General features: G+C 55.7%; 1 protein-coding gene and 1 long non-coding RNA gene across 5 annotated transcripts in view; one reads left to right on the forward strand and one right to left on the reverse strand.

Annotated features, from left to right (window-relative positions):
- Positions 1-6,056: 6,056 nt before the first annotated feature.
- Positions 6,057-25,905, reverse strand: part of LRSAM1 (leucine rich repeat and sterile alpha motif containing 1) — a 40,857-nt gene continuing 21,008 nt past the window's right edge. For all 4 annotated transcript variants that reach the window (XM_067561554.1, XM_067561551.1, XM_067561553.1 and 1 more), the window contains 15 exons: positions 25,876-25,905; positions 24,335-24,457; positions 23,688-23,827; positions 22,358-22,402; positions 21,166-21,236; positions 19,876-19,975; positions 18,604-18,691; positions 17,809-17,883; positions 15,990-16,070; positions 12,626-12,721; positions 11,929-12,027; positions 11,418-11,549; positions 10,813-10,894; positions 10,343-10,488; positions 6,057-9,567 (listed from right to left, as the gene is read on the reverse strand). In XM_067561554.1, the coding sequence (XP_067417655.1) occupies positions 9,442-9,567; positions 10,343-10,488; positions 10,813-10,894; positions 11,418-11,549; positions 11,929-12,027; positions 12,626-12,721; positions 15,990-16,070; positions 17,809-17,883; positions 18,604-18,691; positions 19,876-19,975; positions 21,166-21,236; positions 22,358-22,402; positions 23,688-23,827; positions 24,335-24,457; positions 25,876-25,905 (1,434 nt within the window). In that variant the 3' untranslated portion in view covers positions 6,057-9,441. The remainder of the gene's footprint in view (positions 9,568-10,342; positions 10,489-10,812; positions 10,895-11,417; positions 11,550-11,928; positions 12,028-12,625; positions 12,722-15,989; positions 16,071-17,808; positions 17,884-18,603; positions 18,692-19,875; positions 19,976-21,165; positions 21,237-22,357; positions 22,403-23,687; positions 23,828-24,334; positions 24,458-25,875) is intronic.
- On the forward strand, positions 8,793-19,849 carry LOC137162008 (uncharacterized). Its single transcript, XR_010922241.1, has 3 exons — positions 8,793-8,914; positions 14,076-14,152; positions 19,418-19,849. It is a non-coding gene; the product is annotated as an uncharacterized lncRNA (long non-coding RNA).

The raw sequence follows: 25,905 nt of genomic DNA on the forward strand, positions 1-25,905 counted from the left end.
TGGAGGCGTTCGCGCTGCCCGGCGGGAGGTTACCTGCTGCAGGGCGAGCTCGTGGTCCGTGCAGCCCAGGCCGGCGCTGGGGCTGGGGCCTCGCTCGCTGCATGGAGCGAACGGCTGGGCCGGGCACTGGGCGAACTGCAGTCACGCTCTGTCACGAGCGGGCGCTGGCATGGGTGGGTTGGTCTCCCCGCCAGCGGGCAGAGCACGCTCACAGCCATCCCACCCGGGGACGGGCGCAGCCTGCGGCCCAGCAGAGCTGAAGAGGAACGTCGAGGCCAAACAAACGGCACCAGCAGAGGAGGGCGGGGAGGCCGCGCGGGAGGGGGTACGTCCCATTGCGGGATGGGCTGGGCAGGGGTTGTTCCCACAGCCCTGCTCCCTCTTGGCATTGCCTGGCTGGTGGTATCACCATAGCGCCCACGTGGCCCTGCCATGATTGCGCGTGTGTGTGAGGTGAGGAGGGAATAACCGACGGGGGGGGGCCTTGCGGGGAAAGGGGTGAGGGGGGCAGGGCAGGGCAGGGCAGAACCGCGTGAGGCGGGATGCTGAGGTGAAGAGACTGTGCGGGCCGGCGAGCGTGGGCGCAAACAGCCAGTCACGCAAGGCAGGGCAGAGAAAGTCCGCACAGGGAGCTGCCTGGCCGGGGCGAGGGGAGGCCCAGCCCCCTTTGCCCAGGAGCTGCCTGGCTGGGCTGGGGGGCGCTGTGTGGATGCCCTGCCACACTGCCCACTGTTTGCCGCCTCGCCCCCTCCCTCGGCTGTTTGCAGGGATGTTTGGTGCACTCTGGGGCTCACCACAGCTGAGTGGGTAAAAACCAACAAGCAGCACGTTCCCTTCCCCTCGCTGTCCTTTATGCTCCCCCAGGCTCAGCCTGACCGTGGCAAGCCCTGTCTGGACAGACGGACCCCCCCAGAGGACTGAAGGACAGTCGGAGCAGAGCTGAGAGCGGGGGTGACTGGCAGCAAAGCCGACGGCTCCCTCAATAACCCAGCAGCCACCAGGCCGTGAGCAGCCACCAGGGCCGTGCGTCTGCCCCCCTCCTCCAGCCCCCCAGCTCAGCTCAGCGGCTGACCGGAGTCGAGCCAGCAGCAGCAGGAGATGCTGAGGAAGCTGCACCACAGGCCGTGCCCCCCGCCCCCGCCACGCCACCCCTGTGCGAAGGGCAGAGCCGCAGCGTTGCATTAGGCGGAGCCGCTCACACGAGCGCCTGGCTCAGGACGGGCAGCGTGGCTGGAGACGCTAACCCCAGCTCTGCTCCCAGCCTTTGCTTTGCCCGCGCTATGACCAGGCTCGGAGGGGAACCCGCCGCCCTTTCTGTCACTGCCGCCAAACACCCCCCCCCCCCCCCCGGGCACCCTCCCAGTGCCTGGCTGGTTACCTGCAGACAGCAAATACCGACCTAGCTGAGCCCCACGATTTACCCCCGGCAGCTATGCCATACGGCTGTTGAAATCTGACGTCTCCTCCCAGGGATCCTGGCGTTGCAGGACGAGGCCTGTCAACACTGACCCGCTCCGTGCTGCACAGCCGGGCGCAGGCTGGGTGACCAGGCCCCAGTGTTTACTGGCTGCTCTGCATCGTTCCCCTCTGGGTCATTGCACCCGAGCGCCCAGCGGTGCGGGGTTGGCTGCACTCCCAGGGGACGCTGTCCATCAAAGCACCGCGTCAAAAGAACAGTCCCAAGATGCACAATCAAGGGTCAGAAATCAGGAACTGCCCAAATAACGGTGCCTGGGCTACCTTTACCTGGCCCCTGGTGTGTCTGCGGCAAGGACGGGACGGGCTGCTTTCTCCACGGGACCCGCCATATTGCTTTGTACCCGGTTTGCTCAGGGGCTGGCCCCCCCCAATGCATATTTACCGCCCCCTGCACTGAATACAGGAGTTCGTCCCCTCGGGCGCTTTGCTCTGCTGCTCGCCCCACAGCGCCTGCGTGTGTCAGGTATGGCTATGAGTGAACTGATCACCACGCCACCCCCTGCACGGCAGTCGTCCGGCTGACTGGGTGAACAGAGGACAGAGCAGTTAAGGCCAAAACCATCAAGAGTGGCCACGCGTTTTGGGCGCCCAGCTTAAGACACCCAGATCCTGCTTTTCCAGCCCATGTGGCAGGTGCTGGACACAGCCAGCGCCTAGCACCTTCAGCAAAGCTGGCCCAGGATACAGGTGGCAGGTGCTGGGGGCTAGAGGGGGCTCAGTTCCCCCCAAATCCATCAGTCCAGCTCACCAACTGCCCCCCCCACATGCATGCCACATGCAAGCCCTGTGGTGAGAAAGCCAAGAGGCTGGGGGTGGGGCGCTGGACCCAGGCCAGCCCCTCCCGTGGGCCAGGACAGAGCTGGTTGGCCTCGCTCTGCATCTCCCCTGCGGCCGCGGGACGGGAGCCATCACTGCCCTGGTGAGTCCAAGCTGGGCCCTCGCCAACACCCCATGGGTGGGGGCAGGGCTGGGTGAGCCTGCTTTCCAGCCCCCTTGCCCCCTCCCTGGTACAGCATTGTCCCCTCTGCCTGGGTCTCAGGGTCTCACGCTGGGCACCCAGGAAATGAGGAACTCACGATTGGTGACCACCTGTGAAAGGCTGGCCTAAGTGACATGCCCATTGCCACATGGGAACGCTGTGGCAGAGGCAGGGATGGCATTGAGTCCTTCAGGGCAGCATTCAGCCTCTCGCTTCCCACAGCTCCCTGCCTGCTTCCTTGCACACGGCCAACTTCTGCGCCCAATGTGAGCACGGCCTACGCGTACCCGCTCCCCATGCTCTGTGTCATTCCCCGCCCAACCTGCGCGCTGCATTTCAATCAGGCGGCTTCCTCCTCCCCCTCCACATTGCCTAGACCCAGCTGGGGGGGGGGGGGGGGGGCAGTAGGAGCACAGGAGAGACAGGACACGCTCCTTGCATTCAGTTCTGGGGCCAGGCCCCAAAGCAGCCGGGTGCAGCAATGGCAGGAAAAGTCCCACTCAGCCCCTGTAGTCCTGGACTCAGTTGTTCTGTGGAGGTTGCATGTGCCCAGTATGGCCACATTTGGGTGAATTTTCATGGGGATGGCAGAAGGCCCATCTCGGACACCAAGCCCCCCCACCGCCCGCATTTCAAGGCCCTGCTCCAAAGAGGAACGGTTGTACGTCTTTTTGTTTAACATGGACAAAAGGACATATTTTACCTAATCTCATGCTGAAAAGCGACTGTCCAGTTTTGGCTGAAACGCCCCAAAACAATCCAGCCTGAGGCAGACACTCGGCCTGGGAAACATCGGCCCCAATGCAGAACGTTTGGCTTGGCTACCCTGAAACGAGGGTCTTATAAAGGGAAGCGTCACAACCTTACTACTTGGCCACTGCCGGCTTTGTGCAGCCGAGGGTTGTGTGGCGCAGGGTGGGTATTGGCTGACTCCAGAGTTAATCTGCATCATTTGAAAGTAAAGCCGCTTTCCTAGCCCTCAGCCCTGAATATTCCCCTGGGATCCAGGACCTGAGCTAGGCACCATCAGCTCAGGCACGAAGCACAGCCAAGTCAGGATCCATATTAATACAGCTACATCCACACGTCGGGCAATGACACCTCCGCATTGCCATAGCAGAGTCAGCGCTGTGTGGCTAACAGGAGAGAAAAGCAGCGTAGCCAGTCACATCTGTACAGCTGGGAAGGACGTAAGGCCATGGCAGATAACCAACAGAGCATGAGCGCCCAGTGCGATGCTGTTAGCTAGCACACTACGTGGGTGTATATAAGAGGGAACACTGAGGAAGTATTTCCTCTGGCTATGGCATTAGTGAGCCCCTCACTGGACCCTGCACCCAGTTCTGGTGTCCGCACTTTGAAGAAGGAGGCTTAAAATTTGGAAATGGTTCAGTAAAGTGTAGGCCCCAGCAGGCCCCTGCACTGTGATAACATAATATAGGTCTGAACCGAAGCAGGCCTAAACCATGGACACCACAACATGACGCTTAAGGGTTAATTTTTACACTAAGAAAAAGGACAAAACTAGGCAATATGGCTAAGGGAATTGCGGACATATTGATTGTTTGTTCATGCCACCACAGGCTCCACGATGACAATGAACTGAAGGAAGGACATCCTGCCTACACAGGCTGTGATTTAACATTCATGACATAGTAGAACCCTGCTCTTTGTTACTCTCAGTGAGTGTTCGGAAACTTCCCGAAATCTGAGTGTAGTAATGTACCAGTGCAGTGACAAATGCCCACTGCGTATCAGGAATGTGGTTAATGTCTCAATCAGGGGACAAATAAGATTTAAGATTTCTACATATGTAGTTTCTGTCTTGTAAAATTGGTGTAGGTATAAATATTTTTGTTAAGTTAGTGAATAAAGTAAAAACAAGAATGGTTTTAATAAAATAAAATAAAAATGTAATACTTTTTAGCAAGTATAAATAAGAAATGACTGTGGTTTAAATGTTAAAATAAGATGACAAGGAAGTAACTACTAAGGCAATATTTTCAACCTCAAAGGCAGAAGGAAAAAAAGTCTTTGTTTTAAAAACCTTTATGACCCACATGGCCGAAGATCGAGATAAGGAACCCCGGAAAGCAGGGGGGAGTTTACAACCCCAGAACAGGAACAGAATAAGGTGTAAAACAGGAATGTAAAAATAATGAACACGTTATCGCCCCTGCAGCATCAAACGTAATTAATGATTACAACAAACAAAAAGACCATCTGACATAACAAATCCATAGACCCGAAGGGGGATGAATAAAGTATAAAAGTGAAAAAGAAAAAACCTGGACTTTGGGCTCGTTCTGCATTCCCCAGGGGTATCGTGTCGAGCCCGAGAGAGCCTGGCTCCAATCTCGTGCCTGAATTACCTGGCCAGTAATTCAGTACGAGCAACAAGGGACTGGTAACTATCTCTCGCCTGTAAAACGTTGTGTGTGTATGAGAGAGAGAGAATAAAGAAGTGTTTTAGGTGTTTGTTTGCTTTTTAAAAATGTTTCTCTTTTCTGTATTCATAATAAACGCGGCATATTGCCTTATCCCCTAAATAAGATCCTGCTGCTTCTTTTATAAGTATAACAAAAGAGCTACAAGAAATGGCTGGGGTCTGGAAACCTGTTGTTCTGTGAGAGATTGAAGGAGCTCAGTCTATTTCATTTAGTCAACAGAAGGGGAAGAGGTAAGGTCATCAAGGTCTGGAAGCACCTACGCAGAGATCTCCGACACTAGACTGACAAAAGCAAGCTAAGCTGCAATGGCCGGACCTTGAAGTCAGCAAAGCTCAAACGATACAAATGTAAAGGAAGCGTCATGAGTCCCAGGCTCCTTCTCTGGCACGTGGTGTCTACACATGGGGACTGGCTGGATGTCTTTCTAAAAGCTGCACTCAGGGTTAGATTCTTGGGCCTGCATTTTGCAGGTGGCCCCACTAAATGATCAGCACGGCCCTGCTGGCCTTCCCAGCCATGGCTTTGTGTGCGAGAGCAGGGACAGACGGGAGTGAAACGGCACCATTGTTACATCAGCTCTGCCGATGGAGCTGCACTTGGAGAGGATCTTCTGGGAAATTCTCTCTAGTGTCTTTCCCGGGCTGGCAGCAGGAGGTTAGCCCGAGGGCTGGGGACAGCAGGGCACCAGTGAATCACCCAGGACGGGAGGGAATGTGGCAAGGACGTGGGTGGCCGGCTCGTGGGGAGGCAAGGCCTGGTGGCTAGGAGGGAGGCTGCTGAGAGTGAAGATCTGTCCAGGGTCTGCAGGACCCACTTTCCTCTCTAGCTCACAAGGCTTGACCTGCACGCCCGGGGTGCAAAGGAGGCCTTAGGAGGGGGACGTGGGGCTTGCCCTGCCCCCTTGCCATAGGCTGATGCTACCCCCTGGGCAATGGCCGGGGACTCAGTCCGAGATGTGGAGCCTTCCTCCACGGGCTGCAGGGGGAGCGCGAGCGGGCGCCTGCCTGGCTGTTATTGTTCCGGTTCAGACCCGGCTCTTCCTTCTTTTCCAGGCACGAGCCAGACATAGGGGCTACATAGATCTGAACAAACAGCAGCTGTGGAGACGCGTTCCCACAGCCCAGTCCCAGCTCCCACCTGGGGGGCCCGGAAACGCCTTCTCCTGGCTCTGCATTTTCCAAGGACCTTTGGCTGGGGCTTGTTTACGGGCAGGGTGTGGACCTTGCTTCTTGGCTTGGTCATTCATTATCTCTGCCTTGGACACAGCGGGAGGGGCAGGGTGACAGAAACACACGCCAGGGCGTTGCCCCTGGAGCAGCAGCTCAGGCTGTGGAGTTAGCAGCCAGGGGATCCCTCCCCGGGCAGACACAATGAGGGGACACGAGCCTTTGCCAACAGCATCGAGAGGCGCCTGCCAACACCGTCACAGCGCCAGCAAACAGCTGCACATCAGGGCTAGAGTCTGGTCTTTGCTGGAGACCTCCCTCCCTCTGACCCACAACACAGCACAGCTCACAACCTGCCTGAGCCCAGAACCCACCACCACCAGAGCCGTGGGGAGCTCTCCTCCCCCTTCCCCTCTGGGGCACTCACAGCTCCGGGGTACGGGAGCCCAGGGCAGGACATTCAGTGGGCAGGGCCCATCCTTTGACCCACCCAGAGTTCAGCGCCAGTTAACAGGTGCAGGCTGGGGACTGAAACGTACAAGGCCCCACAGCTGGCTGGCATGCCTCCCTCCCACCGACAGATCCTCGGCCCCCAGGGCTCCAGGCAGACTGCCACCGAGGGGAGTCGTGGGACGCAGCCTCCAGCTCACAGGGACTCACTGAACAGGGTCAGAGCCAAGCGGGGCTGGGTGAGACGCAGGCAGAAGGTGCTGTGGATCCTGCCTGTGCCCCCCTCTGACCCTCTGCCACCTGCTTGGGGGGCACAAAGCCTGTTCTGGGAGAGGGGCCCTGGAGGAGATCGGTCAAAGCCCCTTTCCTGGAGAGAGGCCGGGGCCACCCTGCTCCTTGAGACAAAGGCAGCGTTTTATTGCCTGGACCCAGAGCTGCCTTCGGACACCCATCAGGGATGTCCACGACGCACCTTCTCAGAGCCCAGCCCGGAACCGCCCCACGCAGGGCCCGGGAGCTAGGGAGAGCGGGACAGCCGGGGACGACGCCAAAGGAAACACCAGCACGAACCTGCCGCTCCCGCGCTGAGTCCGCCGCAGGGAGGAAGGGCCCAATCCTGCACCCCTTCTGGAGGCCATGGGAGTCAAGGGGGCTCACCCCCCAAACAATCACGACCCAGAGACAAACAGGCAGCAATAAAAGGCCCTGGGGGTGGGGCGAGTGGTGGGCGAGGCCCCCCTGCGGGGCCTCCACCCCATTTCAGTCTGAGTCCATTTAGGCAGCTCCTCCATTTCACTGGCTGATAGTGCCCCTGGCTGTGCTGAGGACCAGCCCCTAGGATCCCACAGACATGGCCCTTCTTCCAGCCCTCCTGGGCCCCAATGCTGGGAATGACCCCACCCCCATCACACACACCTCCCTCCCCCACCAGGGATATGTAACGGCACCGGAGCACAGCCCAGAGACCACGCCACCCCCAAGGGACAGCTTGCAGTGCCAGGCCCAGCAGCCTTCCATGGTTTTGCCATCACTAGTGATGGGGCTGGGCTGGGCCGGAGCCTGCTCCAAAGCCACCCACGTTCTGGAGCCTTCCTCTGAGCTCAGACCACTGATGAAAGCGGGGTGGGGAGAAACTGCCGTGTGCTCCTCCGGAGAGCAGACACGGCCTGAGCCACTCTAGCACCACCAACGCACCGTCATACTTCCTACGCCTTCCCCCCGGCCCAGCTCTGCCGCTGCCCTGGCAGCACCCCCGGCTGGTCTTGAGCCGACACCACCAGTTCTGAGGGGCTGGGCTGGCTGATGCGAAGAGATGGGGATAAGAGCGAGATCCCAGCAGTGCCGGTGTTATGCAGGACCCAGGGCAGGCTGGGAACCTCGGCCAGAGGAGGGAAAAGGCCAGCGCACTACGTTGTCACCCCCCCTTCAACTGCCCTCACATTTCTAGAAAGAAACCTGGGTAAACGCCTCACAGAAACCAGCTGCTCCTGGGGGATGTGTCCCAGAGGGCCTAGACTGGTGGGGTTAGCTTGTACTTCAAGAGCAGGGACTTACTGAAATCGTTACTTATTAATTAAAATGGAGCCGCAACTCATCAAATGCCAGGCTACTGCTGCCAAGAGCTCCATCAACGCCACCCACCTCCCACCCGCCCAGCTCGCTCCAGCCGTAGCTTTGGGAAGAGTGCAATGCTCTCCCCAGCACCACGGGCTTTGCGGGCGCAGTGCCCTTGATGGAATCAGAGCCCGGGCTCAGAGATGCACATTTATTTTCAGTCGGGACCCTGGGTAGGGCTGGTAAATGAGCCCACAATTCCAGCGATGACCACCTGTGCAGAGCAGCTTTGGCCCCATGCTGCAGGGCCACCTCACGGACGGATATTACATGGTTTGTCTCTCCCTAAACCCAGGGAGAGGGGTGGGCCCTGCCAGTCCATTCCTGACCTGCTATACTACTGGCCTGCAGTCTGAGATGCAAGACTGGAGTAGCTGTCTACATCCAGAACAGGCCCCCCCAGTCTAGATAGCAGATCCAACCTCCCAGATAGCTCTTGGCTGGCAGACCCACAGGCCTCCCCTTCAGTGGGAGCGGGAGCAGTTAAAGCAGGGCAGGGTCCTCATAGCATGGTCAGCTGCTAGGGGCATGGTGCAGGAGCGTGAGGGGTGGAAGGCTTTGGAGCAGGCTGGTGTGAGAGGCTGGCTGGGTTCCCAGAGAATCACCTGCTTGCTGCCACGCGCTCATCCCGAGTTCAGCGTCCTTCCCAGCAACAGCACCCCGCAGCGCAGCTCTATTCTCCCAAGGGCTCCCGGCAATGCACAAAGGGAAGCTACTGACTGAACCAGTCTCCTCCATCTTCCAGGAAATGGTGCTGTGAGATCACGTTGATGGCGGTAAATAAATACATTAGACGGGGGGGGAAGGTGAGGGGAGAGGGACGGGCTTGCTCGGCCCCCTGCATGCAGCCCCCTAGGTGTCTTGGGAGCACACGGACACAGAGAGGGCCACACAAAGGCAAGGGAGGTAGAAATCCACCGACACTCAGGGGGGCCTGAGATGTTCTACGCCCATGAGTCCGTCAGCAAAGCCCGCTTCCATCAGCGTCGCACAGGGGGTGACTGCAGGGGGAGAAGTGGGTCATTGCTAGACATGCCTACAGGGAGCGTACGAGAACATTCAACCCCAGGACGGGAGGGGACAGTGCATGTTCCAGTCCTCCCCAAAGCAGCCTCGCGGTCAAGGACTCCAAGCCAGTGCGAAGTGGACACGTCACATTGGGAGGGGGCAGTTGATACACTATGATATGGGGATGAGCAGACCAGGGGGCTGACAGCCACCCTGGTCCCCCAGGAGCCTCGGGCAGCCGGCCCGCCCAGCTGATGGCACCTGGAGCCCTGAGAGAGCAGCAGCTCCTCCTCGGCTAACTGCTGTGGAAGATGCGGACGCGCTGTACAATGTCTTTGCGGCAGAGGGGGCAGATGTGCAGGGCTTCGCAGCAGGTCTGGCAGCAGCAGACGTGGCCACAGTTCAGGAAGATCATCTGGGCCTGCAGGAAGGAGGCAGAGCGGAGATGAGGTCAGGACGCTCCTGCTGCATCCACCCACACAGCACAAAGCCTGGCGCACACGGTCACCCTCTGGGCCAGGCAGAAGAGCAGTGTCACTCCTCTTTTACAGAGGGGAAACTGAGGCACAGAGCGGGGCTGTGAATTGCCCACAGTCACCCAGTGAGTCCATGGCAGAGCTGGGACTAGAATCCAGGCGTCGCTCACTCTAAGCATCACACACAGAACCGGTGCCGGGCCCAGCTCTCACTCTCATGTGTCCCTCCATACCCTGAGCATGGAGAGAGCTCGTGCACTGCTGCTCTGGAGAGCCGGGGTTTGGACACAGCCAGTCTGCGGGGATCAGGGCTGAGTCGGGAACCCCCGCTGGAGCCTTTATCTTGCCATGCCCCATCGCAAATCTCTCCTCCGCCCCTAAGGCTACTGATCCTGCCCCCACCTCCCCTGCTTGTGAACACCCCTTGGAGGATGCCTGGTGCCAAGGGAGCAGAGTCAGCATCTCCACTCGCTGCTCTTCTCTGCCAGTTGGCTCAGCAGCCCAGGGCTGGGCTCACAGACGTGAAGAGGATGCTCTGGGCTCCTGCAGCAGCCAGCTGATGGGTGTCACACGTGCCTGGCAGCCTCCACAAAGGGAAAGACGAGGGGGTCCTGCCCCAGGCTAGATGCTGGATCCCACCCAGCAGGACAGCCTCCTACACCGCTGCACAGCTGCAGCATAGCACACCAACAGCCCCCTTGGACCACTCCAGGATCTCACCTCCCGCTCCATGCAGACAACGCATTCAGACTTCCTCTCATCCAGCTCCAGCTGGGGAGCAGAAGGGACCTCGGCAGGGAGGGTTTCCTCAGGAGGGGTGCTAGGCTCTGGGACAGGGACCTTGGTCTCAGTGCTCTTCAGCAGCTCTGCAGTCAGCAGGAGAAAACGTTAGTCCAAGCGCCCGGCCAGCAGTACAGCGCCGAGCTCTGCCATCCGATGGGGCCCTGGGCATGGGGAGCATTCCCCGGCTCTAAACAACCAGCTCTGAAACTCCTCCCAGGCCTGCCTCTTCCCTGGCTCCCACCTCAGCCCTGCACATCTCTCCTTCCCCGCCTGGGCTGTCCAGCGCCTGCACAGAGCCACAGATTTCCAGCCCAGAGGGCTAGGAGGCTGCTCTGGGCTGAAGGGAAACAGGATTCTTAAAGAGCACCAACATCCAACAATCAGGCAGAGGAATAAGCTGGTGGTACCTGGGATTGTTTTAGCCACAGCCAGGATCTCCTGCGCTCGCCTGAGGATGGCGTGCTGCAGACCAGTTTCGGCGATTCCGATCTGCGGCACAAGGAGAGGTCAGTTAGTTCTCCAAGACCAGGGCTGAGAGCAGCGCCGGTGGGGAGGCAGAGCAAATGGCGGTGCCGTGTTTCCCCAAGCAGAAGACAGACGACAGCCTGGCCACACTGCCTGGGCAAGGGTCGCCGGCTTCATGCTGCCCTTCCTGCGTTTCCACTATGCCCTGGAGCCAGGACCACAGTGTTTCTCTACACGGGCCAGCAACAGCAATGCAGAGCACTCAAGGGAGGACGAAGGTCACATGCCAGCTGCACAGATGCCCTCCTGGGAGACACTGTGGGGGGTGGTAAGGCTTCCTACGTGGCGGGACACAGACCCTTGGAAGAGTACCCACAGGAGCAGGTGCATGGGGCAGCATGGGGCCCTCTGCCCAGCCCTACATGCACAGCATTATGCACAAAACCCAACGGGGCTTCACCAGGCGGCCCAGGGCAAGGGCAGAATCAGCCCCTGGAGTGCAGGGCCGAGGCAGGGAGTGGCACCGCAGGGGTGTTTGCCATCATACCTTTTCCAGGTCGCTGAGGGTCATGGTGCTGAGCATTTCCAGCGACAGCCGATGGTGGGCAAAGATTGGCACGTACTGTTCAGCCGACAGCTCGATTAGCAGGTTTACCAGCTGCCGCTCCAAGCCCTCCTCCTGGAAAACACAAGGCAAACCCCAGCCGTCTCCCAGCCAGGAAATGCGCGACGTCAGCCCCCAGCCGGGGTGAGACCCTATTCCAAGCGCATGTAAGAGGAGCAGGCACTGCTCCCAAGCCAGCTGTCTGCCCCAACTGCCCCTGCCTTGGCCCCTCACTCCAGGGACCAACCCCACCCCTGCAACGTTTCAGCCTTTGTGGTGGTCCTGCTAATGGGATCTGCTCACCAACCCTAGCTCCAGCTGAACTAGTGGGCAGGGCAATGGAAAAGGCTTGTTGCCTGCTTTGATTTGGGGCTGGCCTGTTTTATTACACGTCCAGTGCCTAGCACCACGGGCCCCCAGCACTACCGCAATCCCAGGAGTAAGCAGCAATGACCTGCAGTTTCAGCGAGAGGGGTTTCTGGTTCAGCAGGCGCTGATACTGGATCAGCCAGTAGTTCTCCTGCTTTGTTTCACTTTTCGCCTCCATCTCCAGCTGCAAGAAAAACAAAGTGAATGAGAAACCCGCCTCGGGGAGTTTGAATTAGAGCCACAGGAGAAGCCAACAGCACCATCAGCGCGGTGCAAGCTCAGCGCCACGGAAGGTAGCTCACATTGCCAGGGCTGGGCACAGTCAGACTTCATGGCCTTTGGGGCTGGCCCCGCTTCGACCCCAACATCCGTCCTCTGGCTCACGCCCAGGAGTCTGCATCTCCCTCCCTCCCATCCCCCAGGCACCTTGGCCCCATGCGCTGAGACTGACCTGTCTCACGGGGCTGCCAGTGGCAGGCCATGGATACCCCTTTGCAATAACCCCTGCGGCAGGCACCATTCTCTGGCAGGGAGGGAGGATGCATGCCGACCTCTGCCGAACAGGGTGCCCACGCGGTTCCAGGGACTGGCAGGAGGAGGGGCACTGAGAACCTGACCCTTCGGAAAGGCTCCCGTTGACACCAATGGGCCCTATGAGCGCAGGACATCACGCCTCTCATCTTGGTCCCCTCTTCCTCCATGGCCAAGCGTGCCACCGTCCCCCCTGCCCAGCACTGCCTGCTGCTGCTCCTCTAGAGTCATTAGCCAGTCCCACCACAAACCAGGATTTGTTGCAGTTCCTCTTCCCTTTGCTTCTTCTCCTTGAGCAGCTGCTGCAGCATGTAGCTCAGGGCTCGGCGCTGCTCTGCAATCACCTCCTGCAACAGAAGCAGAGGCAGCCCTGTCTCCAGACCGCACGGATGCTATGGCAGGGGCGCGGCTGCAGAGGTTTCTCTGCCCACCACACCCCACACAACCTCCAGTGGGCGCAGCGTTTATTTTGCCCAAATACTCAACCCAAGTTTTTGAGCCTTGTGTCCAACTGAAGCTCAGCAAAGCTGAGCAGACGATCCAGTCCTGCTCTCAGGAAGAGCTCTGCTGGAGGCCAGGGGTTGTTGACATGCCCATTAGACCCAGTAATGGTAGTTCCCCCGTTCTCTGTGTAACGCCCTGCACTTGTCCATTACCCCCAGTCCCGCCACATGCGGTGCGGAGCCACCAGGCTCACCTGAGGCAACCCTCCCCCCATAACCCAGGTGCATACTCCAGCTGGAGGCTCTGCCTCGACCTCCAGCCACAGGAACATTCGTATTCCCCTTCCTTATCTGCAACAAGGGCCACAGATGCTGAGCTCTGCAAGCCTGTGGGTACCTAGGTGACAGCATCTCTGTTGCCTTGGAGATGGTTAGACTCCTCGAGGTCTCACACTTAGCAGATAGAATCGGGCACCATGGTCGGGGGCTTGTTTTGGTTTGATGGAGCTGTATGTCACGGGCTGGGATTTTATCCTCATTCAGTTACATGATGCCCTGAGCTTGTGGCTGTGGGGGTGGGGGGAGGACGCTGTAGCAGTGCAGTCATCACTGGAAACCGCTGTCTTCGAGGACAGAGAAGACAGCAGAACAGCTGGTATACCCCTTGGACATTCCAGCGCTCTCACTGGTCACCCCAGGGTGCAGCTGCAGAGGTTTGTCCCACTCAGCTCCGCATCAGTTTGGAGGATCATAGAATATGATGAACCCAACAGATCACTGGATCCCACGGCTGGAACCAAGGTGCCAGTGATGTTATTTGGGGCCAACACTCCAGAAGAAGCCCTGGGAGCAGAGAAGCTCTCATCGACCATGGCCTGTACAGGGCTCAGACAGCATTGCCTGGCTGGAATTTCCTCTGACAAGAAGATGGGCAAGTTCTGATCACTGCTTTTGTGTAACCCTTCGGGGGCTGTATCTCAGCAGAGGTTTTAATGACAGATGCCTCCTAACTGTGGGCGGGGCAGCAGAAGACTGCAGATAAAATCTGGGCAGCTTCCATTAACATGGTGGGTGTCTGAAGTCTGTGAAATACCCCCTGACTAACTCTCTGTCCCAAAGGGAGGGTACCAGGCCCTGGGACACCAGCCACACACCCCCTCTTTCTTGTGATGATCTCATTAGGAGAAGACACTTCTGTCGACACAGAACTGTCCTGTTCACGTTTGTAGGTAATTGTGGATTTCTTTCATTTCCACAGAGACAGATCCAGGCACACTGATTCTGTGAGCGAAAATGGACTGGTTTGGAGCACAAAACTGATCAGCTTCCCTGAAGGTAAGAAGACAGCTCCCTTGGACAAAGCCACCTGGAAAGCTCTGCTGGAAACACCTCTGGGAGCAGCTCAGCTCCCATCCCTCCAGGCTGTCCCACACCAAGCCGCTTGGCTCTCTCACTTGACAGGGTAAGCAATAGCTCTGGAGGCTTTCACCACTGACGCCCAGCTCAGAAGCAGCAGCTTAGCTCTCACATAGCCAATCCAGGCTGATGCTCCCCTCCCCCATGCCAGCTCTCCTTGGCCAGTTATTCAGCCCGCCCGTTAACATTCACACACGGTACTGATTCAGGGGGCAGCCCCTAGAGCTTGTGTGACCGGAGCGCAGCCGCAGAGCTCTCCAGTGCCGCTCTCCAGCTACCTTCGCTGGCTGGGCCTGCAGACTGCAGCTCCCAGCATGCAGTGCTGCATCTTGAACTACATGGACGTATGTTCAGGCCAGGCACTGTACGCTGGGAACTGGCGTCTCTGCAGGCAGCACTTTGCTACCAAAGAGCGCGGGAGCTGCAGTCTGCTCCACGTCACGCACGTCGGGTGCAAGGCTAGGGCATCAGGTGAGTTCCCGCTGCACCCTATTTTGGGCACTGATCCTGCAATAAGGATTCAAGACAATGCATAAAGCTTCTGAGCAGCTGATTATAAACACCCCGGGCTGACGGGTTACACCCGGGGAATGCGTCTCACTCGGTTCCAGTTTCTAAGCGGTCGGTGCTGAGAGTTGCTGACAGACTATGGCCAAGACACCGTCCCTGACACTTTACCGCCATCCTTGGCACTGCACAGATGCCTACATCTCAGCCCCATCTCATTTGCTTGAGCACAGGACCTCGCACTCTTTCCTCGTGTAGCAGCTGCTTTGTAGCTAGCCAACCTACGATCCTTGGGCCAGGTATCAGGGTGTGTGGGGACGTGCCCAGCTCTTAACAATCTACTCTGAACTACTTGGCAGCCTACCTGAAGACAGGAAGTGCGACTGGCTGGCTTCCCCCAGGTATAATGAGCATGGAGGTTCCCTGGCACCAGAGGTCAGTTACTGGGGTGTTTTATGACTACTCGCATTTACAGTCACACATGCTGAGCTCGTGGCAATCGAATCTTATCCTTCAGGGTGTCAACTGATTAGTGCAGGGCCAGGAAGGAACGTCCCACCCCACTCGTTACAGTATGACATGGTCTGCTGGGTGTACTAAGCAAATGACATTCCTCTGACGCATCAGGTACTGGCTATAGATACCAGACGTACTGAACTGGCAAACCCTAAGGGGTAATGCACATGGGAAGACAATTCCTGCAAAGGCACGTGGAAGAAAACTAAAGCTAAGCTGCTTCTACCCAACTTGAGCTCCCTGTACATGTGATCACAGCTGGATGAAGCTGCCTGTGGGATGGGAGGCTGCTGGGCAGAGGGGATGCTGTCATGGCCTTGGAGACATGGCTTAGAAAGGAGGACGAGAGCGGTGTGGGTCATCTTCGGCAGATATTTAAACAAATTAAAATTAAAACAAAACAATGTAAGAAAACATGAGATGCTTGGCAGATGTGTGCTTCCAGAGCACCCCCCAGCCCCAGCCCCAGCACGCTGCTCCTGCCCCGCCCCCAATGAGCCAGGACCCGCCTGCTTCTGCCAAGGTTTCAAACTGAAAATGACTCAAGATCTTCACGAGCAGCAGCAGTGATTGCAGGAAGCACCAGGACAGGGTGAATTTGGGGAACGTCCCCTTCTGACTAAGCATGAAACTGCCTCAAAACTGCAAAGAGCACAGGAAGTAAGCAGAGCCTCCGAGACCCCAGAGCAAAGGTATAGGGTAGAAGGGGAGGCAGCCCCGGAGCCCTACATACCTGCAGTGTCTCTGTGTCCAGTTCTTGCCTCTTTAACTCCAGCTGTGTCAGCTGCAATAACTCTGTTTCTATTAACTTAATCTAAACAGAAGATGAAACAGGTTTTTACTTACATTTGAAATAACTTTTATTTAGCTGCTTTAGCGCCAGCCCTAACTGCACAGCTGTCCTTGGGGAGACCGGGCTGGAACTGCGCTTTGGGAAGCCTCTTCTCTCCCTTCATTCTGTCAATTCTCCAGGGCCAAGTAAACAACCCACAAGCTGCCTTGCCCTGCCTGCATCACTGCACTGCCAGCTGCTCATGCTTAGTCTCTTGCCTGACGCTAAGTAGCTGTGGTTCCTCTCCCCCCAAACAGAAGGTGCTGCATGTGCCTGTCTCTAAGCACCTTCTGTCCAACAGCTTTGCAGTCATTCAAGCCTCTCAGACACCTGAAAAGTAGGGACAGATCAACAGCTGTGTGTTCACAGATACTTAGACTGTAAGCTCCTTGGGGCAGGGACCAGCTCTTGTTATGTGTTTATACAGAGCATCACACAATTGGGTCTTGGCCTCTACATGCTACTGCAATACAAATAAGAGGTGCTATTCTAGAAGGGGAAACTGAGGCACAGAGAGATGAAGTGACTTGTCCAAAATCCCACAGCAAATCAGTGGCAAAGCTAAGAACAGAGCCCACATCGCCTGTCGCCCAGGCTTATACTCTACCTATTACTTTATCTGCTGCCCTACGGCCCACAACCATCCAGGAAGAACACTCTCGGCATGCAGCTGACTGACCCAGAAGCATCGTAATATTCCATTAGGTGCACGACATGCCAATGGAATGCAGGGGAAGTGGAGGCCCAGCAGCAGAGAGTTGAATAGAGAGCTGCCCAGCAGTAAGGCCTGAGGGCCAAACATGTCCCAAAGTCTCCCTAGGCATGTAGAGCAAGGATAAGCAAACGACAGGTTCTTACTGCTGGTGAACTCCAGGGACGGACACCTTGCAAGGAGGGTACAAGTTCAAGCAAAAAGCACAACCACGTGAATTCCTCACTGAGGAGTTCCAGAGACGTGTGCAAATTAGGTGCCGCATGTGGCCTTCCCACAACTTGTAAATGTTGGCCCCATTTAGCTCATTATAACAACATAAAGCCATTCAGCTTCTCTTCCCCATCTCCTACACTGAGCTCCTTTCCTAGGGGGAAAGCCTGGAGCACTCCACTGACAAACTGGCCAACTCTCTGTAATTTAACCAGAGGGGCATCCCAGCTCCGTCCTACCCAGAACTGCGTCTCAGCCACTCACCCCTTACCAACATGCGCCAACAAAATGGAGATCAAACAGCAAGCTGGCAACAGAAAAAAATAATAACAAGCTCATGCTTCCATGCGCAATTCTAATGGTCTGGATGGAGATGCAATGGATGCTGATGGAGACAGCAGCCCCGGCTCAATATGCAACCAGTCGAATGGAAGAGGCCTGTCGTCTCCCATCGGGCTCATCCCTAGAAGCCAGTGCAGGATTGCCCTCTATAATCCATTTGGACGTGCTTTGTCCAGTCTAGTTTTAGTAGACTGTAACGGGGATTCCACCGTTTCCCTTGGTCCTATGAGACCTCACCGTCACTCCATCCTCCATGGCAGAGAGAGCTGCTGTTAAATTAAACCAGTGCTGCCTGACACGGTGTTACACAGCCCTACAGAAACTGAAGGGGGCTTTGTTTTCCCGTGGCCCTGCTCTGCAGAAGCAGCACCGCAACTCTCCTTGAAGTGGTCTCACCACTCAGATGAACGAGCTGAATCTTTGGTTGTTTCTGCTCTGCCAGCATCAACTCACCTGGTTCCTGATCTGCCTGTGCAAGAGATCCTTCTTCACCTGAAGGGCTTCAAAGGCAGCTTTCTGCATTTCACTCTAAGAAACAGATTACATTCTGCTTAGCCCAGGAACGAAGCCCAGTCATGGGGATGCAAACGCACCAACAACCCTCACGACACTGAAATGATTTTATTTACAAACACTTCCCTCGCACCTGGATGCCTCCTTATCATAAGAAGTACTCCTCACAATCCTAAGAGGTAAATCACATTTGCCCCCATTTTACAGCTGGCAAACTGAGGCACAGAGACGTTAAGACCAAACATTTTCAAAGCCGGGTCTGATTTTCAGGAATGCTGAGCATGGCTTTTCAATCTGAAACCCACGAGAGCTGCGGGTGCTCAGCCCCTGAAAGCCAGGCCCACAGCATCTCCACTGGGCACCCAGACTTAGTGGGGGGCACCTTGAAAACACTGGCCTACGAGTGACTTGCCCTCAGTCACCCAGGCCAAAGCCAGGTCTCCTGCCTCACAATCCTCTGCCTTAGTCACCTGATCCTCTTTGCTCCCCATGAGCTCCAGCGCCTGCCCTCTTCTCACGGACGCCCCGCAGCTTCCTGCTGGCTCTCCAGGTAACAAACGAATCATTACATAGCTTCCCCTTAGCCACTGCAGCCAACTATCCAGATCGCCAGAGATTTCTGCACCCAACTGAATAGTTTTAACACGGCTTTCGAGCAGCCAATGTGCTTATCAGGCCAGCTGTTCCCCACCCCCCATCACAACATGCATTTAACTTCTCTGATCACAAGCCTACCTCCTGCAGGATCTGACTCGTGGCCTTGCTCTGATCCAGCTGTTGCCAAGCCAGGATTTGTTGGAATTTCTGATCCATCTCTGCTAGGCTGCAAGAGACACATTGCCAGGGAATTACTACAGGGTCTCGGACGGCAATGCAAATAAGAGGACAAGCTGGCCATGGAAAGGAAGCCAGAGAGAATCCAAGAATGGGGACTTCCTAAAACAGGAGAGGTTATTACTGAGCATGACTGGAGAGTCAGAGCTCTCATGCTGTGACATTACCCTGCAGATGGCAGGTGTGTAAATCCTTCTGACCAACCAACCATGGTTGACAAATGAAACAAAAGCAGATGCACAACTTCCTGGTGCACCTGCTATGAGTGACTCAATCAGGGTGACCAGATGTCCCGATTTTATAGGGACAGTCCCAATATTTAGGGCTTTATCTTATAGAGATGTCTATTACCCCCGCAACCCTCCCAGCCAGATTTTTGGCCCAATTTTTCACACTTGCTATCTGGTCACCCTAGACTCAGTGTCCAACCCCACTAGCTCATAAAATATCAAAGCACGGTGATCATATTCCCCAGATGTAAAGCTTGGCTCTCCTCCAAGCGGGGACTTTATATAAATAGTCCCATGAAGTCCACATGTATTGCCTCAGTGACTGCAGAGGAAACGGTCTCAGTTCTCAAGTAAAAAGACACTCTAGTTTGCCATTTGCACTGTCACTTTCCTGGCAGTGAAAGTGCAATTGATTGAAGATCACGAGATTTGTCTGCTTCCAAAGGGCAAGAACCAAAATCCTGATTCTCTTCCTCTCCACAAAGCACTCCCATGGATGCCATGTAGTGTGGAGGACCCAAGGAGCAGCACTGTGCGATTGCTGGCAGTGAAAGTGGCTAACCAAAAATGAAATGACTGGCTTAATTTCATTCTCCAAACCGAGTGAAATGTAAGTAAAATAAAACAAAATAAAATCACATAAATGGTGAAGAATAAACTAGGTTTATACCATTCTTTCAGTTCTTCGTAATCCAGAGCATTAGTAACGTATGTATTACTCATGTTTAACCATAAGAGATCTATCTCGGCGCTCCTTTAATTATACTGGACGTTTGTTCTTCAATCGTTAGTGCTGCTGTGTGCTGTTAAATAGCTGTCATGCTCCACTCCAGAAGTGGCTGCAGAGATCCCTGTGTGTATGTGTAAGAATTGTGCTGGGGCCCCTTGGAATGACGGGGGTTATAAAACAAGTGTTACCAGTCACATTGCTCTCTCAAGGTACCTGGAGCAGGCCTGGTTGACAAGGTCTTGCCGGCGAGATTCATAGGTCATGTGGATGAGCTTGTTCTTGTAGCTCTCAGCCAACATTTGTTGCATGGCAGCTGGGAGACACAAAGAGGACCTGTTAGTGCTAGAAGCAGGTTAACGCTCAGTATCCAGCATTGTCCCTGCTCCCCTACTGCAGCTACCAGCATTTGCTAATATTGGGGTCCCTCCTCCAATTTCCATTCCATTCCGGTTTCCATGTTAAGCCTTTCAGAAAGGAAAGTCAGCCAACTGCACCCTCTCGACGAGCAATCACAAATCAGGGCTAGATGAGAGGCTGGCCAGGAGAGCGACCTGCAGAGTCTGTTCTGGACAGACACTCAGCATCTGCAGGGCACCACCCTAATTCCAGTCCCCCCTGTGGCTGCCTGGAGGAGCAGAGTCACTAACTAGGGGTCTCAGAAAGGCTGTAGGTCTGATCTCCCCACAGCAGCCTGGGCCTCCACCCAGCTGCTGAAGGAGAGGGAAGGAGAGAGAGGGACGAAAGCTTCGCCACCCCACGAAGGCAGGTTTAACATCCTCAGTCACTACTTTGGGGAGATGAAATACCCACTTATAGGGGCTGAGGCAGGAGACTGGCTCTGAGACAGCTTCAGCACAGTTCCCGGATGCCTGTCGCAGTGGGGCATGTGCTTGCTTCTGAGCAAATTTTAATCCCATTTTAATGTCAGAAGCGCAGGCGAGATACGCGTCTCTGTGGGACAAGCGCACATGGCTGGACTGCTTTCCACACCTCAAAATCAGTTTATTAGCCCCCTTCTCTAGAGCTGAGCTGGCTCAGCTGGGGCCAGGCAGCACCTCTGAACCGCACGCCCAGAGGTACAGTATTTACTGGGGCAACATTTAAGCTGGCCTGAGTCTGCCTCATTCACCTGGTTGATTTCCATTTGCAGGCTGTTTTGAATGTACGAAGCGCTGTGTGTGTCCTGGGGACAGGGATTATTCGTTCAGCCTTTTACTGACCCCTTGTCAGATCTCTCACTGTTCCAGCCATGGCAATGGCCTGAAGGATGGGTCACCCTCGAGGCGGATGGTGCAGTGCAGAAGGGGTAACGGATCAACTACCATTCAGGAACCCAGTGCTAGCTACACAGCTGCTCACACCACTATTTCAGGCAAGCTACAGTCCATGTGTAGCCAGGAGCCACTCCCAGGAAGACATGGGGCCCCCCCCCCCCCATACCCAGAAGATATGGCCCTCTCAGCCCCCAGCATGACCACCACAGACCCCTTCCCTTGGACTTACAGGCCACTTCCCTTCTGCGTAGCTGCTCCGTCTCCTCCTGCGTTATTGCCATCAGCTGCTCCATCCGTATTCTAGGAAAGAAGAGGGTGCATTCAGCCACTACTTCCACCAGAGTCACATTTTCCCCTTACCAGCCCTCCCTGCCCTCTCCACCCTCCTCAAAGCTGGATCCCACGCTTGAATGGCTGCGGGATTTCAGTGGGTCACCCATCCAAAGATGCGACAAGGAGGCCTGCAGAGGCTCAGGGATCTCCAGCCACAGGATGCTGACTGTCCATTGGCGAGGGGTCGGGAAAAACCCAAGGGAGTAAGAAATAAGTGAAAAAGTAACTTCTGTGAAACTTATATTGCTACCCCACAATAGCGAGCCCTTCCTTTCACTTCCTATTCTCTTTGGTCCCCCCATATAGACAGCCCCCCAGCCCTTAGGTTGCCAAGGACTGTCTGTATTTCTGCCTGTCTATGCACATCGAGGATGCTGCATAAACAAGTATGGTGGTGATCGATGGCACCAAAGCGCTCATTCCAGCAGCAGGTCCCCTTCCTGGAAACCTCTCCCCTACAACTGCCAGCATGTTTCTGGGTCCTATGAAGGGAGACGCCCCGACCCACACTTTAGGGCTTCAGGAAATTACAGGGACCACCTTTTTTTGAAGGAGAAGAGAGGTCAGCTTTCACATTGGAATTACAGACCGGATCGGACCGGGGACATCCAGCTCAGTACCAGGTCTCTGACAGCACCCAAACCACGCTTCAGAGGGAGGTACAAGAAATCTTGCAGCAGGCAAAGGGGGGATAATTTGCCCCCACATTAGGTCTCATCCTGATCCTGAATAGCAAGACACTGTTTCTTCTCCCTTCCCAGGCTGTTAGCTGCAACAACCATGGGTGTTCTGGTTACCCACAGCAACGTTCGTGGCCCAGTTAGACCCTGAACTCTCAGCTGAGCCTGCCAGCACTGGGGCCCATTATCGCCAACTGGGGAGCTGGTTCTTGTGGTGTGGACTCCTGTTCCACCAGGAACCAGGCTGAGACCCAGCACACTCATTGCACACAGGCCACCCAATGGCTGCCAGATGCCAACAACTTTCAGCTGGATTCAGATGCAGATGGCCTAGAGGGGAAAGAGTCCATCCCTTGTCCCAGCCGCTCGCCCTCCTGTGGAGGAGCCTAGCCTAGGCAAGGCACTTACCTCTCATTCTCCAGGGATTTCAAAATTTCTGAACTTTGTTTTTGCCTAGAAAAACAAAGATGAAGGTTTTCACTGCACAGCAGGACACCCTTCCCCCCAGGGAGCCGAGTCCTCCCTGAGCACGCCACATGCCGTACCACCAGCCCACTGGCTTGGCCACTGTCCCCGCCTCTGCAGTGGCGGAGGCCTCGTCAGCTAAAGCCAGGGTGCAGCTCTGCTACGTGGGCAGGGGCTGTGTGAGAGCACACCCCTCAGGGCACAGGCATGGGTGGGAAAGGCAAGGGGCTGGGAGACACTGCCCTGGGTAGGTCTTCCCATCCCTGCCCTCATGGGGGAGCCACTGGGAGGCCAACCCCATGACAGGAGGGATTGGGGATGGAGCAGGATTCCTTCCTTGCGCCCATCTGCCCAGGGCTTGGCAGAGGATTTACCCCTTGGCCACACACACTACCACTGGGGTAGCCCTTCTCCTGCAAAGCAAGAGGACATGCGGCTCCTGGTGAACATGCTACATTTCCCTCCGCTCCGCTCCAGGCTCAGCTCTGCACTAATTCACGCTGCAGCTCTCTGCCAAGCAGACTCAGGCAGTGGGAGCTGCGAAATCCAGGGTGCAGCAGCTTCCACCATGGCCCAAACTCTTCTGTTCACAGTTATTTTTGCCAAAGGGAGACGCACCGGGAATTCTGGGCTGAAAGTTTAGGTTTTGCGAAACGTAGAGCACCACCCTAGCTAAACACGTGTGATCATGTCGCCCTCCAGTGGCCGGCCACAGTGACAACAGCCACCAGGGTGCAGATTTGGGCCAGGCAGGATATTGTGATCACCCAGTCTGACCTCCAAACACTGCTCTACAGCCAAAGCGGAAGCAGAGACTAGCAGAGCTGGGAAGTGTCCCGAATCTCAGGCCCTGCCCAGCTCTCTGGGGACAAGGCACACTAAAACCTGTGTAACTGTGTCCACACCAGGGGCTTACACCGGTGCAGTCAAAGTGGGACAACTCGGATGAGTAGCCAAGGTCTTAGGCACACTGGATAGTTTTACCCAGACTGTAGCAGGAAGGCTGCAGGGTAGAATGTGCTTGCAAACAAGGATTTGCAGCACTGAGGATTTCCCTTAGGGTTTTCTCGAGCCTCACCCTGCCCCGCCACGGCATGACCGAGATTCACCATCACTGCTCGGTCATTTCTGTGCTGCTTGGGGAGTTGGACTATGGAAACACCTCAGGGAAATGGACAGGTCACGATCAGCAGGTCAGCACAAAATGGGACAAAAGGAAACAAACAGCCAGGGGGGCAGAGCTGACTGAAAGATATCCAGGGAAGAGGCTGACCTCTGATTCTCCTTCAGCAGCTTCTGGATTCGGCTGGCAATGCCCTGCTCCGTTTGCTTCAGCTGCTCCAGCAGCTTCAGGCGCTCCCCCTCCAGGTTGCGCTGGTGGTTTGTCAGACCCTTCTCCAGCCTCACCTGCTCCTGTGGGAAGGGGAAAAGGGAAACTAGAGGAGAGAGAAGTGACGAGTCCTCATCAGGCTAACTCAGCTGGGCCGTGCTCACAGCCTGGGAGAATCGCTGAGGACAGTGTTTATTACAAGGAGCTGAAAGGCTCCAAGCGGGTGGACAGGGAGCCTATTCAGAACTTACACGAACACTGACAGCATCACGTGAAACCCAGACACTAGAGAGAGCAGAGACACGCTAGGTCACCTCTAACCCAGCACGAGGGACCAGTGCAGGACTGGACTGTCCCCACACTCCCTGAAAGGGAGAGGAGACACTTGGAAATAAAATGGCAGAGAGCGCTGCCTCTGGGGGCCCCTCTGCATGGGTGAGCCACCCTTCGACACATGAAAGGCCTGTTCTGAGAGGGAGCAGGTGGGCAAGAAGCAAGTCTGTTCAGAGCGGGACAGATGGACAGCCCTGATCAAACACACTCATCAGCGACAGGCCAAGTGCCTGAACCTCGGGCCCCAGCTGATGTACCTTCTTCACAGTCTGCAGAATCTCGTCTTTCTGGCTGCTGCTCTGCTGAAGAAGCTGAGCGTGTTCCCTCTGACCCACGTCCAGGCGACGCTCGAACTCCAGCTTCTCCAGCATTTTCTCTTCCTGGCAGGAGAGTGAGAAGCAGAGTGAGTGTTGGGATCAGCAGCCTGCAGCCTGTTCCCCTGCTCAAACCAGGACCCAGGCTGATGAAAACATGGTATCAGGATAATGAAATCCCAACTGTACGCACAGGCTAAACCAGCCGGGCACCGGAGTGTTCAGCTAGAAAAATCAGGTGATTCCTACACAAGAATCAACAGCATGAAGAGGAAACTGCTGTTCCAGCTGCCGTGCTATCTACATTTCAGCATGGCCAGAAAATCATTTCACGCTCAGTGAGCCCCCCTCCCTTCCACCCCAAGACAAGCTGTAGAGGAGAGAGAGAGAGAGAGAGGTTTTATTTCAACCAGTACAAATATCAAGCACGAAAGAGAGATGCAGTAAGGTGCAGCCTCTAGAAGCCAAGGGAAATCCCAGGAGCTCCAGAAGGCCAACGGAGAAGGAGAAGGCCGTCAGCAACAGAGCAAGCCAGCCAGAGAGTCTGAGCTGAGTGAGAGAGGACAGAGAGACATACAGAGTGACTGACTGACAGAGGTCGGCAGTGCTGACACAGTTGGGCCTAGCAGCAAGGACAGCAGAGGTTAGAGATACGGGCAGGAAATCAAGTGAGATTTCACTTGGAAAAATGCAGCCTGTTAATGCATCGGGGGAAAAGAATCCCAACTCCAGAGGCTCAATGAGAGGTGAAAGCCTGAGGCGCAGTAATGCCAGTCCTGGGGTGACACCTGACACAAATCAGCACTCCGGTCGCAGAAAAGATCACTGACGTTTTGGCAGCATGTGCAATGGAGCGGAGCAGCAACACGTGCTCTCTGTGGCTGCAGGTCTGGATTGGAGGTGCACTGGAAGAGCTGTATAGTAGGAGGGAGGGGATCAGGAACAGGAGCTGCTATGGGTCAGTATTGAGGGACCTCAGCAGAACAGGGCCCAGGACTGGAGTAGCAAGGGGCTGCACGTCAGGACTCAGATGCTCTGGTAGAAGAGTGCAGGATACGTTTACACGCTGTCTTTGGATACAGCTGTGAGTAAAACTCCTCAAGCTTAGAGAGTAGAAAAGACGTGAACAAAGGGTCTGGAGGGCTCCAGAGTAGAAAGCATAACTACTAGAAGCAGCCCTGCTTCTTTCACATGAAGATGGACACATGCCTCATCTAACCTGGGACATCTCACGCAAAAATACTCCAAGGCCGCTGAAAGAAACGGATTTGAAAGGAAAGCAACTAATGTGTGGTCAGGCAATTCCTGCATTTTGTGTCAGATGTCACACATGCTTCTGATGCCTCTCTTCACTCAGAGAGCGGGGGGCGTTTGCAGAGCTCCGGGTTTCAGGGCATTCAGTGCTGGTTTGCTCAACTGGACAAAAAGAGAAATGAACACACTCAGAAAACCCAGAAAAGGCATTTACAGGGACTCCTCCTTACCTTCCTCTTCTCATAATCCAAGAATTTGTT

Source organism: Emydura macquarii, unplaced genomic scaffold (assembly GCF_026122565.2).
Source record: "Emydura macquarii macquarii isolate MOO-44397 ecotype Brisbane River unplaced genomic scaffold, CSIRO-AGI_Emac_v2 contig_2417, whole genome shotgun sequence".
Classification (NCBI taxonomy): Eukaryota; Metazoa; Chordata; order Testudines; family Chelidae; genus Emydura; species Emydura macquarii.